We start from the raw sequence: 16830 nt of genomic DNA on the forward strand, positions 1-16830 counted from the left end.
TTGAATCAGTAGATTGTGACATAAAATTAAGGAATAACCACAAGTAGATACATTAAAGTGTGAGTCACTCTCATTAGAACTCTCTGCTTTCTGCTAACTTATCACACTCTTTCTTGTAATGACCCTATTACTTTTTATTTCTGGCAAATCATACACAGCATGAGGGGCATGGCGAACCACATGTGCATAATTTGGATATGTTTGTTAAACAGGATGCCCCAGTGACCACATTCCTCCTCAATCTGGAACAAAGGTTATCTATAATCAACCTCCATTCTCCAAGAAACACTGTTTATATTTCTATCTTAGCAGAAATGTATCTCATTATCATCTCCCTCTCTCTCTTATAGCCACTTAATGCACCAAGGAATTATGGGATTGTTCCTGCATAAAGTGTCATTTGCCAAAGCGATAAAATTAGGGGCATCAACAACAGCCTATTAAAACTACACTTGCATTGCACTGTTGGATTACTTATTGATAGCTGAGAAAATTGCTGCACTAACAATTTTAATGAGTTTATAAACAATAACTTTTTTTTGCGATGTGACAGCAATAAAAACACAAGGAAGAGAAAGATCAAACAGCATTTATTATCATCGTAATATAATTTATATTTAGATAAAACTAAAATTGACAGTTAACTGCAGTGGTGCATACATTAAACAATGGATTTAGTGTTTACATGCACAACTTTTGCAAAAAAAAAAAAAAAAATCAAGTTTGCTTTTAGCGAAAAATTTAAGTTTTCTTGTGTGTACCAAAGCATAAATCAATTATAGCATAGCCTCTGCTATTAGCCACAAAAAATCACAGTAATTCCAGTAAAGGTTTTTGTCTTAAGGGTGAAAAAAAAAGAAGAAAACTAATTATTAAACTGTCAATAAACCTCGTGTTTTTTGTGTGTTTTGTTTTGGATCAAAGCCTCCAAAGGCAAAGTACAACTTTGACTCTTTTTCCATGTGTTTGTAGTCCTGGCCTGTCTGGATTTCAGCGATCGGCATTCATCTTCCGTAGCTTTGGTGGCAGGTTGTCCTCCAACCTTCCTCCAGCTGAAAGAAGAGGACTGTGCATGGGGACCGGAGCAGGGGACAGCGTGGATGGCAGACTGTGCTGGTACAGGTCTCCGGTTGACTGGGTCATGGGTTCAAAGCCCACCTTGAGGGACTTAAGCCCTAGACGATTTGCTGCCTCAGGACCAGGTGAAGAACTGAGGCGCTGCAGCTTCAGGGGGAGGTCTCCTGTGCTGCAGGCCTTCTCCGAGTGCTGAGAGCTGAGCATAAGCACTTTCCTCTGCAGGTCCTCCTTGCCTGATGAACTCATTCTCTGCAATTTGCTTGGAAGTCGAATCCCAGTCCCTACATGATGGCCCCTTTCCTCTGTAGTGTTAATACAATCCACAGAAAACACACGGTCACGTCGGCCACCGTGGCTCTCAGTCAGTGCAGGAGTAGGAGTGGACAGAGGTGAGGGCAGAGAATTCTTCTCTTCGTGCTCCTTCACACTGTACGGTGGTGTTGGTACCTCGAACGTGCTGTGGAACTGAGAGTAGTCGACCCTGAAAAAGCCCTCCTCCAGGGACATAACCGGCAGGAAACGGTGGCCCCATAAAACCTCATCCTCAGTGTACGACGTCCTTGCCTGGCATGTCATACCTAGAAGAGAGTGATGGGAGTAATAATTGTAATAACTGGCATTAAATGAGGTTCCAGCAAAACAATTATAGGCTGATAAGGAGGAATCTGAAAGGGCAGCATCACCGCCTATTATCTCGTTTTCCTCTTTCCTTTATTGCTTGTGAGGACAGCTTCATGTTTCTCTCTGTGTGATCATCCAGTTCAAATTTAGTCACATACTAGAAGACTTAAAGTAAACCCACACAAAAGGGCTATTGCATTTCCCAGTTCATAAAAGCAACCAGAAGGCTATTACACCCTACTGTTATTAGTGCGTCCGGTCTTTTTATTTTCAAAGCATGTTGCCTCTGATGTACTGTAATAGAATACGTGAGGGGAAAAGCATCTTTAAAAGCATTAACAAAAAATCTGTGTAGTTTCTTTCCTTGCTCTGGTGAGTGATTCTCATATTTTCTCCCGTTGATGTTGACGACAGTCGGCAGCTGCTCGTGGCTTAGTTGGCTGTGATAATTATTAGTTTAAATCTGATCAAGGTGATGCTCTCACATTAGAACATCAATGGCAAGAGTCCTGTCTTTACTTGTCTTTATTTTAACTTGCAGTGTTGATTGCAGATTCAATCTCTGCCCAGTTAGAAGAAAATCATCTGTTGGCAAACTGGCATCAGTTCTCATCATGCTCTTATGGAGGACCCAATTTTTGGATGATGTATTAAGCAAAGATTTTCTAGTAATGTGGGTGCCTCTGTGTCTGCTAGTGTACACGTCTTCCATTTGACCTTAGCTTTGTAAGGTAATTTTCTTGACATTTGGATGTTTGTTGGAGGTCTTTTGTGATCAATAATCACTTAGTTCATTTTTTTTTTCTGATTCAGTGGCTCTGCTACAACCTGAGCTTTTCTGTGAAACATTACAGATGGCTAAAGAGTAGGAGTCTGATCTAGTCCCTCTGAGGGATGATATGTTCAGTGTTATGTCATAACCTGATGCTATTCCAGGCGCACTACTCATCTTCATCCACAGAAACTCTTCAACATTTCTACAACTATATAAAGGTGATTTTTATTTTAATTGCTCTGAGGCTCAGCTTTAATTACAGTTGTGAGTTTAAGATAATTTTCCAGCATATTCCCTTCTCCTACCAGTAAACGACTGGGCTTCTGCTGACTGTAGTTGCATACGAAAACAGTAATACCAGTGCAGTGAAAGCTTGTGGGTTTAGAGTCTGACAGGCATGGTAGTTAAATTTCATCATTCAAGCATCCTTTGGGTATTCAACCAGCTGGTTAATGTCTACTGCTTCTTGTATAAATATAAAAGCCCTCAGCACATCCATGCAAACACTTGGGAGACAGCGAGCAGGGCGTCCCTGGAGAAGACTTTATGTAAAATTCGTAACACTGGTGGAGGTTAGAGAGTACATCAACATCATTTGCTTTTTGCATTAAATTTGAGTGAATTTATAAAGAGTTGCGTGTCATCTGCATATTGTCAAAGTGCAGCCTACAGATGGAGTCAATATGCCATAGCAAAAAACAATAAAAGAACTAATGTTGGTTAGTTTTATAGTGTTTTATACAGTGCTTAACAATTTCTGCCATGCTCAGTTTTCATTTCTACGTTGCCAGAAATCAAGACTGGATTTTGAGTAATGCTGAATTCAAATGATGATCCATCTGATCCAGGTCCAGGTGGTGTCCTCTTCTGCTGCTACACATTGCTGTTATGTATAATGAGATGTCTCCATGTTGTGTATCTCTTTGTGTTTGGATTTGTTGCCCAAATTTTGAGACTAGGGATAATCATTGGGTCTATTTCACAACAAGTCTGGCTGCCTGTATTGGTAACTTTGAGGATTGGATATTTAAAACAAACAAATATGTAAGTTTTGGTTCTTTACTTTTTTGATGGAGAAACTGGACTTTCAGCCATCTTGTAAAATCACGGCTAAATGAGTACTTTGAATTTATTTTAGCTGTCTGCTTTTTCTTTTTTCTATCAGCAAAGATCTTAAGTAGTTTTGTCACAGTGTTGAAAACTAAAAAAAAAAATGCCTTGAAGACACAAACTAAAACTGACAAGTATTAGAGCCACTGCATGGTAATCTGTCAAGTCTGGTTGAAACATAAATGGAATGAGTAGGGGAGACAATCAACAAGCTGAACAGCTGTGTCAGCAGCAGCTGGATGTACCGGGAAGCTGTTAATGTGCTTGGGTTAATGGGATGTGGATTAGTGTGAAGATGCACATATGGAAAAGAAATTAGAAATTGTGCTTATTGTTGTTATTACTTTGAACATTCCTCTTACATATGGTTGTCAGCATATTTTGGACCACTATAGGTGACACGTCCAGGGTTTCCCTTTACTACTCCTCAGCTCTGAGTGCTGTGCACTGCGACACTAGGCTACTAGCTGCACCCTGATTTAATGGTGTTATCAGCTGAGCACAGCCGTGTTGCCTGCTTGCCTTCTCGCTTCCTGCTGATCCCTCCCTTCTGCTCTAAGCCTATTCAGCTCCATGGTTTCTCCTACAACAGTGGCACAGTCAGGGTTATGGTGGATGCCTAGAAGCACAGCTGAAAAGAAAAGAGGGGCATGGATTTATTTGTATTGGACTTTTGGGATGAATCATTGTGCTAAATATGCAACAGGGAGATCTGTGTTGCTGCTGAGAGTACTCCAGCATGGCTGCCTGTAGTTTACAGCAGTGGCTTTATACCAATGTCTAACGCCCTCTGAATTACTTCTGCTCTCAGCTGTCATGTGAAAAAAAGAGTGGAACTTCGTCTAAAACCTCAGCTCATTCATCAAACTGACACGTGCATCTATGACCACAGGCTTTTATTATGCATGGACTGGGCATAAACTGATTCTGCAGAAATAAAATATCCCTTGAAATTCAATCAAGGTGTCATTTTCATGTGTTGATGTCATCCTTGGTTTCTCCAGCTCTTGTGTTGTTCAAATATGCAAAACTGGGAAGGTGGAGAAATGAGATCCTAGATTATCAGTATCTATTTGATAGAAATTTTATGTGGCTTGTTATTAATGTAGGAATTTACATTTAGATTGGGAGTGAGTAAAGTGAAAAAAAGAGAAATGGGAATGGGGAAGGACACAGAGTTTAAAGAAATGATGGTAAGATTGCTCACCAGTGGTTTCCACGATCCCCTCGAGGATAACGACGATCTCAAACTGTTCACTCATGAGAGAGCGCTGGGATAGGTCGAAAAAGGGGCTCTTAGGGTTAATTTCGTGACAAATAGTGAGAGGGGATACCAGGAAGAGCTGGTCTGCACCTGTCCCAAAGCCAACATCCAGCTCACACTGGTCCAGAGGCAGGAATTCGCCCTCAGGTGTCTGACGTGACTGGATGAAAGTGAGACAGCAGTGGACAGAGACAAAGGAAAGTGAAATAAAAAAGTAGAAAAGAGGAAGAAGACACAAGAGAATGATATCATGCAGTCTTCAGCAAGTCAATTCAGTTCTTTTGTACAGCTGCAAATGAAGTAGTTTTGTCCTTTACTTAGGTCAAAGTATTTCATGACAGTGAAAATACTCCATTACAAGTGTAGCGTATTTGTAAAGTGTGCATCATCCCACACATTCCTACCAATTGGCCAGTCATGGGAAGCTTTTTTTTTTTTGTTATTTCGTGTGTTATTTGAATGTAATTAACAGGATCAGGAAATTGCCAATGCTAGCAGTAGTGACAGTGGATCTGTTTTTTTTTTAATGCATGGTGTCCAACTGGATGGACATGTTTGCAACTCCATGAAAAATAGGTTCATAAAAAAAAAATAAATTCAATTGCACTGTTTTTCCACTCCTTAAGAGGAATAAAAACACTCAGGAAAAAATAAAATCTTGAATGAGTTTCTCATAATTCATGCATAAAAGGGCTAATATAGGAAACACTGTTCAAGCTGTTTCAGCATGCTTAGAGTTTCTGTCCATCTGCAAGCAACTTCCACCCCAACTCCACCTTTCATACTCTTGTCATGTGTGCCTGCTTTCTCCTTTGCTGCTACTCTCTATATGCACATGGAAGGGCGAGTAGGTCCCAGAAACAGAGGCATACCTTCAAATATAAATGACTGCAGATGGAAATAATCAGTCCATTTGACTACAGCGGTCCTGGCTGAACTGATTATTTATATAAAATGTGTTTTATAAGTGATATTTTAAAAGCAGACTGGTAGAAAATAGAAATATTATTACTTCCATGAAATGACTAAATGTTCCATCAGTCTAAAGGTATGAAAATGTGTTTCTCTTAAAATATATAAGGCTCATGAAAAAGTGATGGAGGATTTTTTTGCTCTCTCTCTCTCTCTCAGCTGTCTTGTTTGCCGTGTCCACAGACTTTGCGCTTCACATTGATTTCTAGAAGAACTTGCAGGCAGACGTATGAGACAGCTGTGTTTGGACAGGACTTGCTCGCAGAGCGTTAACTGGTGCGGAAGCATTTAATTGCCCAGATGATGGTAGAGCTCAGCTCCAGGGTCCTGGATGTATTTTCTTCTTTCCTGTCTTATTCTGTCTAATCAATCTATTCACCTTTTCTCTTCCTGTTTTCCCAATTAGCCGTCTGTTTCACCTGTTATTACAAATTCTCTTAAATTTCAGGACATTTTCTGACATCCTGCTCACAGCAAAACAGATTTTGGCTCTCCAGAAGCTTTTATATATTATTAATCTGAAGTACTTTGATAACTATCAAAACTTTATAGCAAAGGAAGATTAAAACAGGTGTAGGTGTTTGAAAATCCGGTCATTTAAGAGAAGAAAAAGTCCTGACAGAGATTATCTCGGCAAAAATCTACATTTAAGAAAATTAGGAACAATATCTTCTGTAACAAGTCAGTTATTACCGAGGAGCTCTTTTTTTAAAAGTAAATTAACATCATTAACTCCAAAAAAATGAATCTGTGAAAAGATGATTTTACACTATATTCTTTAATATGACATGCTGACTTCTCTACTCTTTTCTCTTTTTTTGTCTTTGTTTTATCTCAAACCAATTATTTGGATGCATCATTCACCAGCCACCCACCTAACTGCACACACTACTCCTCCAGCTCAGCTCCATGCAGCTTCATAATGAACTCCCACACAGACAACCACACAGTCTCACCAGCTTCTCTGTAACGCTCTCTGCCATTTCTGGATCTTTTGTTCTTGTTGTGAATCCTAAAATATTCAACGCACCATTCCCTAAAAGACAGTCCCCCCTTTTTCAGCCTTCCAGCATTCCCTAAAACACCAATGAAACTGAAGAGAGTGGCATTTATATATATATATATATTTTTTTTTAAATAAAATCATTTAATTAATGGTACGCTACTTTGGCTGGGAATAAACCAGACCAGGTGTCATGTTGTTGTTGGTTACGCTGCAGTCACACTAGGGAAAGCAGCGGTTTGAGACCACGGCACAACCAACATCTACTGTGACCATGTGCAATGAACGTGCAGTCTCATTGCCTCTGAAATGGCTGCTTTGAAAATGAAGTTACCCGGCCTAAGCTATGACATGTTTATGCAAGGCATTAGTTTGAGCTAGGTAATAAAATAGTAGCTGTTGAGTTTGAAGTGCTGCACAAATAAGATTAATTCATTTAAACTGAGTCTCAGTGTGCATCTTCGGATCTGCCATCTATCTCATTTTCCCATCTGAGCATCTCCCGTACTGAAGCTACTAGTCCAAGTCCAATTTTGCCCTGACCTACCGGTGATACTGCCCTTCCTCTGAGATGCAAACTGTGAATAAGGTGTGAGTAAACAGGTTTTGCACTACCAGAAAACACTGCATTCTATTTCTATCTCCTGTGAATATCAATGAGATGTTCGTCTGGATTTATGTCGGGGAACGACTTTCATGTCGAGGGGGCATTGTTCACTTGTCAGGTGCTTACAGGCCACAGAATACTCTTTGGCATTGTTCCCTCTTTGAGGGTTATCTCATGCTAGCTTAGGGAAATTCTTCTTTTCACTTTCTGTCGTGGTCGCTTAAGATTAAAAAGATGGATGACTGTATGCAAACATTGACAGGCAAAGCTTCTTACAAAGGCCCCCTGGCACTCTCCTAGATTCCTTCTTGCACAAAGATCCAGAGATAGCTGAGCTTGTCTACTTTTTTCCCCCCTGTAAATCTGACATGCTGTTCCAACCAATCAACAGCTTTTTCTCTCCGAGCTCTCACATAGGCAGACAGGGACTGTTTTTATTCCTTCTCCACAATTTTTGGGGGAGCAGAAGCATTGGATGAGCACACAAACATGCTTCTGTTTGAAATTTTACCCGTCACGTCTGATTGCTCACCATGCCCGTGGACTGCTCAGCTACTCATTATCATTAGAAAAGCAAAGTGTTATTTTCTCCTTTGTGCTTGCAGTGGGAGTGTTTCTGTGGTGTGAATGAAGCTCGTGGATTAAGACAGGTGATAAATAAAACTGATTAGACCTAAAAGGTCCTGATCTTCCTACTCAACTCCAATCCTGCTTGGCCAGACCCTCATCAATCTACAGCCTCCATGGAGATGGGGGTGGAGGTGCTTATAGGCAATCAGATCGACCCACAGTCCAACCAAATCATTCATGCTTTCACATCGCAAGCTATGCACAAGCCAGTCAAGACTGAGTGAGATCAATTGGAAAAATTAAGTCACAAGTTAAATGAATTGGGGAAAATGACCTGGTTGACTGTATAGTGTTTGTCAAGTGCTTTTGTTTAAGACTGCATTTATTAATGGGTTAAAAATGAACGTCCACATCTTTCTGCACTTTCAGCTGTTGAAAAGCGGAACTGGCTAATGTAGCTAACCTCTGGTAAGAGTGTGAAAGGCGGCTCAGTTTCATCAAGCCTTTGTTGTTCCATTATCATCAAAATATGTTCTGAATACAGCAACTCAGGATTTAGTTTGTCACCATTCTCCTTTTGCATAGCTGAGCGACACTTAAATAGAGATTTGACTGCTCTTCATAAAAGCTACCTTTTAAGCAAGCAGCAATTTTTGGCTTTACTGGAAATCACTTATATCATAATCAGATACAGTTTAATACATCTGCGAGATCTGCTAATGAAAGAGCTCAGAGGGGAAACCTCAGTGAGCCGAGCTGGCGCGCTATTACACAATTGAGTTGTGAGGCCAGCATTTGGTGGATTTATCCACTCTAGGGAGTGTTTGTCTAAAAAGGCTCCTTTTTTGTTGGGTGTGAAAATGTCAGCTGAGAACAGAAGGTAACAATGAAGAGATGGGTTTACAGATTTAACATGTTTTAGTGAGGTAAAGGTTCAGGTTACGTTTCCTTGGAACTACATATTTTTTGTTGTTGGTGTACTTTTACATAATAGAACAGCATTAATGGGATATTTCCTCACACAAATAATTAAGTCTTGAGGCACACGAAAAATGTGGTTCATCCCAACTCTTGTGCACAGATCAACTCGCATACAGTTTAATGGGTTTTGCATACAAACATGAGAATTTATCGTTTTTGAATATTAATTAATGAAAATGTGGTGCTTACACCTGATTTCAATCTGGTTAGATGTGCCTGTTCATTAAGCCAAAGTAAGACAGAGCCACCTTTGTGGCCATGTGACCCATTAATCTTGCATTGACCCTTCTGGTCCCTCAAAAAATCTTTCACCAAATTTGAGTTATTTCAACTGATTCTTTAAACATGTTCACAGTTTTGAATATTCCCTGCAAATATTATTTATGTTTTTATGCATCATCTGCATGTGGCCACTACACTGCACACTCTGCATCTTTTAACAAATAACTCACTTTAATCGGTTTTTGTTATGGGATGCAAATTCCAGCCTCTGGCAGTAAAGTCAGACACAGTGAGACACCCTGACCCCCAACCGCTCCAACACCTCACCTCTTCTCTAACTTCCCAGCACACGGCTTCATAATCTTGATGTGAGGATAATACCAAAGGATGCTGTGCGGCCCAATTTCTCAGTGCCTGAGTACGGAGGCATGTAAAGTCATACTGATGAGGTCACTGTAGAGACTTGTGCTCCACCAAAATCAAAATGAGACCAGACTAGGTGTTGCTTGAAATGTTAAGACCAGCAACTTGTGGGCTCCAATTTCATTTTTTTCCTTGGAAAACGATTTAATTCTCTATGTGGCAACTTTGTGACTTTGGCAGAAACGGTGTCACAATGTTCTTGGCCAAAACTGTGTGTTTGTCGTGAGTGTGCAGCCTGCGATTTCTTCTTGAGTGGAAAATTCTTTAACAAGGCTCATATGTTAGTATTGTTAGGAGCCTGAAGATGTAATGTTTATGCATAATCATGCCTGAGTTTGAGAAAATGCACACTTCACCTTACTGACCCAGCAGAATCCAAGCTGCACACCTGGGCTGCATATCTGTATGTGCTTGTGTATCTTTGAGAATGCACACTCCTACATCAGAACTTCCTGTCCTGTGTACACTGAATTATTTAAGTATGGAATACAAACACATGAGGAATATGAACAGTCGAGACTGTGTAAGGTTTTCTGGCTCTTGGATTCGAGGCATTTTTCCAGCCCTGTACAACCTGATAGTATAATTGTATCTCATCTTATTAGGAAAAAAAAAGGGAAATCAGAGTGCCTGTGTAGCCTGCTTTACAGTCCTCTGAGGAGATATACAGCCAAGAGTATTTCACTCCCTTGTATATCTCTGAAATAGAAGGCACCATTCATACAGTGAAAATATGAAGAAAAAAACTACAAGCTTCTATCCAGCTGTTTCACTGCTCTCCATCTCTTTCAATCAATTTCCTTCACACTCCCGCCCTCCTCCCACCCTCACAGCTACACCAGAGTCATATTTTCAGCTTGGATGTTCCACCAGGATGCCTCCTGAGGCTGCCATGGATGCCCTGCAAAGCTGCATTTCAGCTGCTCATAGTGGGACACTGGATGACAGCTCTCACTGGTCATTCTCTCCCTTCTTCAGGAAGGATTCAAGGCCTTTTTCCATGCAAACTAATCATCCGCAGCAGCACTGCAGGGATTTTACATACGTTCCAAACACAGCAGCAACAAGTGTTTGCAACTTGCAACAATTCTCATATTTAAGAGGTGAGAATGAGCATCTATTTGGCATTTTTCTTAGAAAATTCTTAGTTACATTCTTCATGCATCTAACGACCGCAATGCTGCAGTCTGACTACTTTGTAAAAGTCACTGCTGACTACAATTAAGACCCCGTAATGTAATGCACTTCATTACAGCTCTGACATCACCACAATGGCACAGAATAATCACAAGGCCGCTTCCTGTCTTAACAGCACAAGCACACCGTGATAAATGTTCATTATTTGACATTATCTAACAAAAATTATGCCAGCTGAACCTCAGCGAGCTGCAGATTTCTTCTTGGCTCAGCAATGCAGCCTCAGCTAATATGAGCCACAAACCTGTCTTTAGCTTCCCGGGCACGACCAAAGTGAGAGGGAAAACCAAAAACTTCACACGCAGGTGTGAGTAGATGGCCCAAGGCACTTTTCAAATGAAGTCTCACTGGGTCCATGAATTCCAGTGGGAGGTGAGACAGACTGATATATGATTTCAGTAAAGGACTTCTCACCACATTGCAAGTGTGGTATTTTGGGTACCTTTAGCTGACATACAGAGTAATGGCATGCTTGCGACTTATTAAAGTAGCCTGATAAAGTGACTTAATAAAGGATAATGTTTCCTCATATCCCCTCCAATAGAGTCCAAAAGGACAAAAAATAAATCAGAAAAAAAGTAAATTTACTACGTTTGCTCTGACAACTGGGGAGTCTGACAATAAGCTCTACCTTTCTTTTATACATGTGCATTAGGGGTACAGCCCAGTTCCCTTGATTATTTCTGCGTTTCAGTGAATTGCATCATTTTCTTGCATCTTAGTCCCTCTCGCTGAAGACACAAGGAGAGAGGAAAAACACCCTTTCCATCTGAAGTGACGGCCATTTTTTTTTACTATTTTTTTTCCCTGGCTACAGGGACACAGCTGCTCTGTCAGTCACTCTGATTTCAAAGTACTGTGGCAGCTTTTGTTTGTGTAGCGTTAGCGCAGATAATAGTTACGCAGAGGTGCACAGATACCACCATCAGCACAGCGGCTCTGACACAGAATGTTTGGATGTGTTTTGCCTGATAAACATCTGCACGTGTGATAAAAACCTGCAGCCTTGTGCATTCATATTGTGCTTATTTCAGTCAGGCTGCATAAACAGGCTTCCCTGCTGGCATAAACAGTGGCAGCAAATTACTAATCTGAATCGACTGTCTTTATTATTTAATATTAATAATCCCAGTTGTAATCAGAATATTTTTCTAATGTTTGGGTTAATAAATCAGTTCTACCAGCTGTTTAATAATATATATGATAAGTGATTAAAGGCATTACACAACAACAATAAGGGGAGTCTGTCTATGTAAAATAAACCCTGAGAAATGTGCTGAAAGTTGCCTTTCAGTGTCGTATGAAAGAGTTGGTTCAGCTTTGTGCAGATCCTGTTTGACGCTTGTTTTGATTCCCACAGGAAACGGAGCCATGCAGGTGTTTTCAAATTCAATTCAGCTGAAGTACTTCATACAGAGTGGAGGGAAAGCTGATCGTTGTCACGTGTGGTGTCCCAGTTCTTTTTTATTTTATTTTAATGAGTTCGGTAAGAAAAATTGCACACGGAAAAGTTCCCGTCAGGAAATAAACTACTTTAACCACACTGGTGACAGCGGGAAAAAAATACCTGCTCAATTAGATCTGAAATGGAAATGAGGCGTCGAGTGCTTAACGTGTTTGCAAGATTCAGCTTATGAGAAGCAAGAAAGCCTCAGTTAGAAAGACAGAGGGGTAAAGACCATCGGATTACGGGCACAGACTTTATGGGCTGACTGAACCCATCATGTATACATCTAAAGCTTTTGCACTTAAAACTGTTAGTGTTTATTATTTTGACCCCACTGATACAACTATGCTAACGCTTTGCTATTGTTGAGCTTACAGTTCAAATATTGGCGATTTACAGCTTAAGATTAATTTTGATTTAGTTTAAAAGAAACTATCATTGTTATTGATTTATAAAGTTTAAGAGCTGTTGATATATTCCATTTTAGATTTATCTTTTTGAAAAAGTCAGTTCCTCAAACTCTGCCTCTCTTCTTCACTCTTTTTAAGCAACTACCAGTAGTATCTTTGGGTATCTTATGATGAGGCATGACTTAAAAAAAGGCTGCAGTTCAACAGCACCACCAACATTTCTATACAGGGACTGCACTAAAGGCATCCAGCTTAAAATATTACTACTATGGCAGTAGTTTATTTAAGCACTGTATTTGTTGTTAAATATTTAAAGGTATGTAGATCCTAAACAATGCCTTTTCTCTGTGCAGTGACTCACCTGATTTCAGCTTCTTTTTTTGTGCTGTGTGCTCTGACAGAGCTGCTGCAAGTATTCTGTCTTGGTAAGAGAGTCTTTGAAGCGAAAGAATAAGGTTAGACCACAAAGCCCTCGATCAAAAATTATAAAAAAAAAAAAAAATCTAAGAAGCACACAGTGGATGCTGTATTTATTGTATTTCACAGAGAGGGGAGTGTAAAAATGATGTGGGGTTGGCAGAGGTCTTAGAATTTATACTGATTGTATTTCTTGCAGTCCAGAAGGGAAGGCAAAAGGATTGTGTCACAACTCTATAAAAAAAATAAAAATTTAAAAAGCACTGTGCTTATTTTTTGCCGTGTTTGCTCCTATCTCTGATTTGTTTAGTTTTGGGTGCCACGGCTTAAAAAAAAAAAAAAAAACTGCCTTCAGTTTCAACTTACTTAATTTAACACTGAGTTCTGGTGTAGTGATGCAGTTCACACTGTCACTCTTGTATTGCGCAGATGGAGAGAAGATTAGTCTTACAAGAGAGGCGAGGTCAAATCAATGCAAACGTGTGATTTTACTTTCTGCCTGTGGGGCTGTTCACTTTCTCCTTGCTTGTAACTATGGAATAGCTTAGTCCTCCCTGCCTCCCTCTCTGCCTGCATGCATCATTAAGCTGACCAATGCTGTGCTCGATGTGGCTGTGCGGAGGAGAACACACACATAAACAAGCTCCAAGCACCTCTCTAATGCTGTTTGTCTTCTTTATGGCCCATTTTGCACATTGAACATGGATGTGGCTGAATGGAGCTCTATTACGATAATTAACAGAGGGGGAATGGCTTGTCAACCTCGGTGCTGTTTGTGGTAATTTTCTGCATTGCTGCTTGTTTTCAGAGTTTGAGGTTCGTTGGCTGTATTTTCCCAAACTCTGCTGGGTGGAAAGCCAAAATGGCACAAATCTACAAAAGTATCAGACAATGGAAAGGTTGTTTTTGTTTTGTTTTTTTAGTTTTTCACAGCTGAATGCAAACATTGCAATGCTTTGTAAGACTTTTTATATTCAGAAAGAGGAACTGAAAATTGTATTTCATACAGATTGCCATAAATAGTTTTTATGTCTGCACACTCTCTCTCCCAAGAGTGTTGCTTTACTGAGTCCAGTGATCTGTGGTAGTGTGTCAAGCTCACTCTCTCCACTGATTCACTGAACCTAACTCTCCACCCAGCAGGACAAGGAGGGACATCTGTCTGTCACATCTGCTCACTGATGCACACCTATCTTCCCAGGTGTCGCCAGCTGAAGAGGAGCTGATGCTGGACACAGTGTGGACCATCCACACTGCAGCGCTCCCCACAAAGACCAACACAGCCTTTGCTCTCTTATCCCTACCTGGCTGCTCCCTGTCTACTCCATAATGCATGGTGCAGAGGGATTATGTTAATGCTACCTTAAACCCTTTTTGTTTAGCAAGGCATATATGTGTGTATTATGTATCTGAAGTTTTTTTATATATATAAACTTCAGCAATTTGCACCTTGTCTTTTGCCTCGTGGGCTCAGGTTAGAGATTCAGAGATGCAAGCTGTCATTCAAGTGTGCAGCCATGCTTAAAATAAATGACTGTAGAAGCTTAAGGAGAGTAAACAACAAATAAAACTGTTTGCCCACAGTATGCTATACTTCAAAGAAAGTGCTTCACACTGTAGAGCTAACGCAGTGCTGCTGCGGTTCCAGTGTATCAGTCTAATAAGTTAGCAGAAGTTATTACTATATTGCATGTAGTTCAGTGTCATTATTTGCTTTATTGATGAAAGAAACTGTTTTTAGGTACTTAAACGAACTCTGCTCCTACACTTCCAGATTTCCTCCTTTTTTTAGTAAGTTATTATCAGAGTATAAGCGGAAGAGGATGGATGGATGGATTATCAGAGTATGTCGATATTAAGCTTACCTTTATAAGCTTGCACCTGATCTGTGCGGACACCATGTGGCTGTTCCGCAGGTTGCCCACGCGGAACATGAGGCACAGTTTGCCGTCTCGCAGAGAAATCACCGCGTCCTGACTGAACATGAGCGTCTCTGCGCGTTTCTTAGGTTGGGACATTTTTATGAACATGCAGCCGATGAGAAAAGCGTCCACTATGGAGCCCAGCAGCGACTGGAACAAAAAGAGGATGATGCCCTCTGGGCACTTCTCTGTAATGTACCGATAGCCGTAACCAATCGTGGCCTCAGTCTCAATGAAGAACAGAAAAGCTGAGGGGAAGTTGTAAACATTGGCCACACAGGGAGTGTAGGACGAGTCATGGCCGTGATTTAAATCTCCTCTGATGTATGCAATGACCCACCACATCGATGCCATCACCAGCCATGCGATGGTGTAAGTTAAGATAAAGATCAGTAGGTTCCATCGCCACTTTAGGTCTACCAAAGTGGTGAACAGATCAGAGAGGTACCTGCTGGTCTCTCCGCCGAGGTTTCCGTGCTGCACATTGCAGCGGCCGTTCTTCTCCACGAAACGCTGGCGTTTCTTCTTGACCGGAGCAGAAAAAGATGCAGCCCGATTTGTGTTAACCACCTGATAGTCTTCACCAAATTTTCTACGAAGTGCCGCCATTTCAGCTCTGCTGAAGTAAGTGGAAAAAAAATACTTGCAGTTTTAATCCATGCTTTTATTTGTTTTAGCCTCCAAAACCCTGGTTACCTGCAGTGCGTAAAATGCGCCATGGCCACTTTAGCGCACACAGCAAATCCTATGAATATATATATAAAAAAATAATAACTGCGCGTATTTCAGTGCTTTTAAAGCACAGTTATCATCCTCTGATATAAAAATTTCCACTGTTCTTCCAGTTACTTTACAATACATCTGAGGATCGCTGACTGTAACTGTGCGTTCTGCTCAGCCTCCCCTCACTCTGACTGGCGTGATGCTCGCCAGTGGAACGAAATACAAAGAGTTGTCTACCATTCACAGCCTCTGGTGGGCTGTAAAGAATTAAAAAAAAAAAAACGGAGAAATGTGAAGAGAGGGAGGGAAGGGGGCAGGGAGAGAGGAGGAGAGAGTTACACAAGAAGGCGTTTGTGTGTAAGAGAGAGATGGAAGGAGGCGGGCAGTTTGACTCTTCTGTCTAGTTCATTCGTTCAGGTAGTCAGTGTGAGGCTTTAATGATATATTCATCAATGGCATAGTTAATTTATTATTATATTGCCTTTACATTACAGCTGCTCCTCCCGCTGGGTTAGCTTCACTGTGAAACATACAGAAACACAAACTAATGAGGTTGGAGAATTTTTGTGCTTTCAAGTTAGATTGTGCCATCTACTGGATGGATAAGCCATGTGCATATTTATTTTAGTGGATTGAGCAACGTCGGAGCGTGGGTATCACTAACGTAACTGCAGATAATATTTGGGCTTCTGTTAGCCTGTGCCAAATTGCTAAAGCTTAATAATATGATATAATGTCATCAAGTAAATTAACAGTAACTTAAAATAAAAAAGGTGTTTCATGTTAAGTATTCCTCTTGAAGCCTTTGGATTTAGACACTGGGTGACAGCTACAGTGGGCATAATAAAAGGCACACAAAGATCTGCACTTTATGTAAGTCCTGTTATCATTATTAACTAATACATAATCATACTTTGAGTCACACAGATAGCGTAGCCCTCAACTGATCTCATTTCACAACCAGCCCTCATCTCAAGTGTTTTTGTTCAGCCCTTTAATTTATGTTGAGACCCCAGTGGGAGTATTTCTGATATACAAGAACTGCGCCCTCTTCAAAACAAGATCTATAATCTGTTGCTCTTTCAATGT

General features: G+C 40.6%; 1 protein-coding gene across 1 annotated transcript; it reads right to left on the reverse strand.

Annotated features, from left to right (window-relative positions):
• Window positions 1-721: 721 nt before the first annotated feature.
• Window positions 722-15960, reverse strand: kcnj19a (potassium inwardly rectifying channel subfamily J member 19a). Its single transcript, XM_030736615.1, has 3 exons — window positions 14962-15960; window positions 4791-5007; window positions 722-1655 (listed from the first exon to the last, which is right to left on the reverse strand). The coding sequence occupies exons 1-3, from the start codon at window positions 15625-15627 to the stop codon at window positions 991-993; spliced, it is 1548 nt and encodes a 515-aa protein (XP_030592475.1). The 5' UTR covers window positions 15628-15960; the 3' UTR covers window positions 722-990.
• Between the last annotated feature and the right edge of the window lie 870 nt (window positions 15961-16830).

This window comes from Archocentrus centrarchus, chromosome 8, assembly GCF_007364275.1.
Source record: "Archocentrus centrarchus isolate MPI-CPG fArcCen1 chromosome 8, fArcCen1, whole genome shotgun sequence".
NCBI lineage: Eukaryota > Metazoa > Chordata > Actinopteri > Cichliformes > Cichlidae > Archocentrus > Archocentrus centrarchus.

Bases quoted from the DNA above. Each gene is read 5' to 3' on its own strand.
- kcnj19a (XM_030736615.1), bottom strand. From the start codon at position 15,627: ATGGCGGCACTTCGTAGAAAATTTGGTGAAGACTATCAGGTGGTTAAC. The intron at 5,008-14,961 runs GTAAGCTTAATA...ACTTTCATCCAG, and splicing joins TCAGGTGCAAGCTTATAAAG to TCACGTCAGACACCTGAGGG. The intron at 1,656-4,790 runs GTGAGCAATCTT...ACTCTCTTCTAG, and splicing joins GGGGATCGTGGAAACCACTG to GTATGACATGCCAGGCAAGG.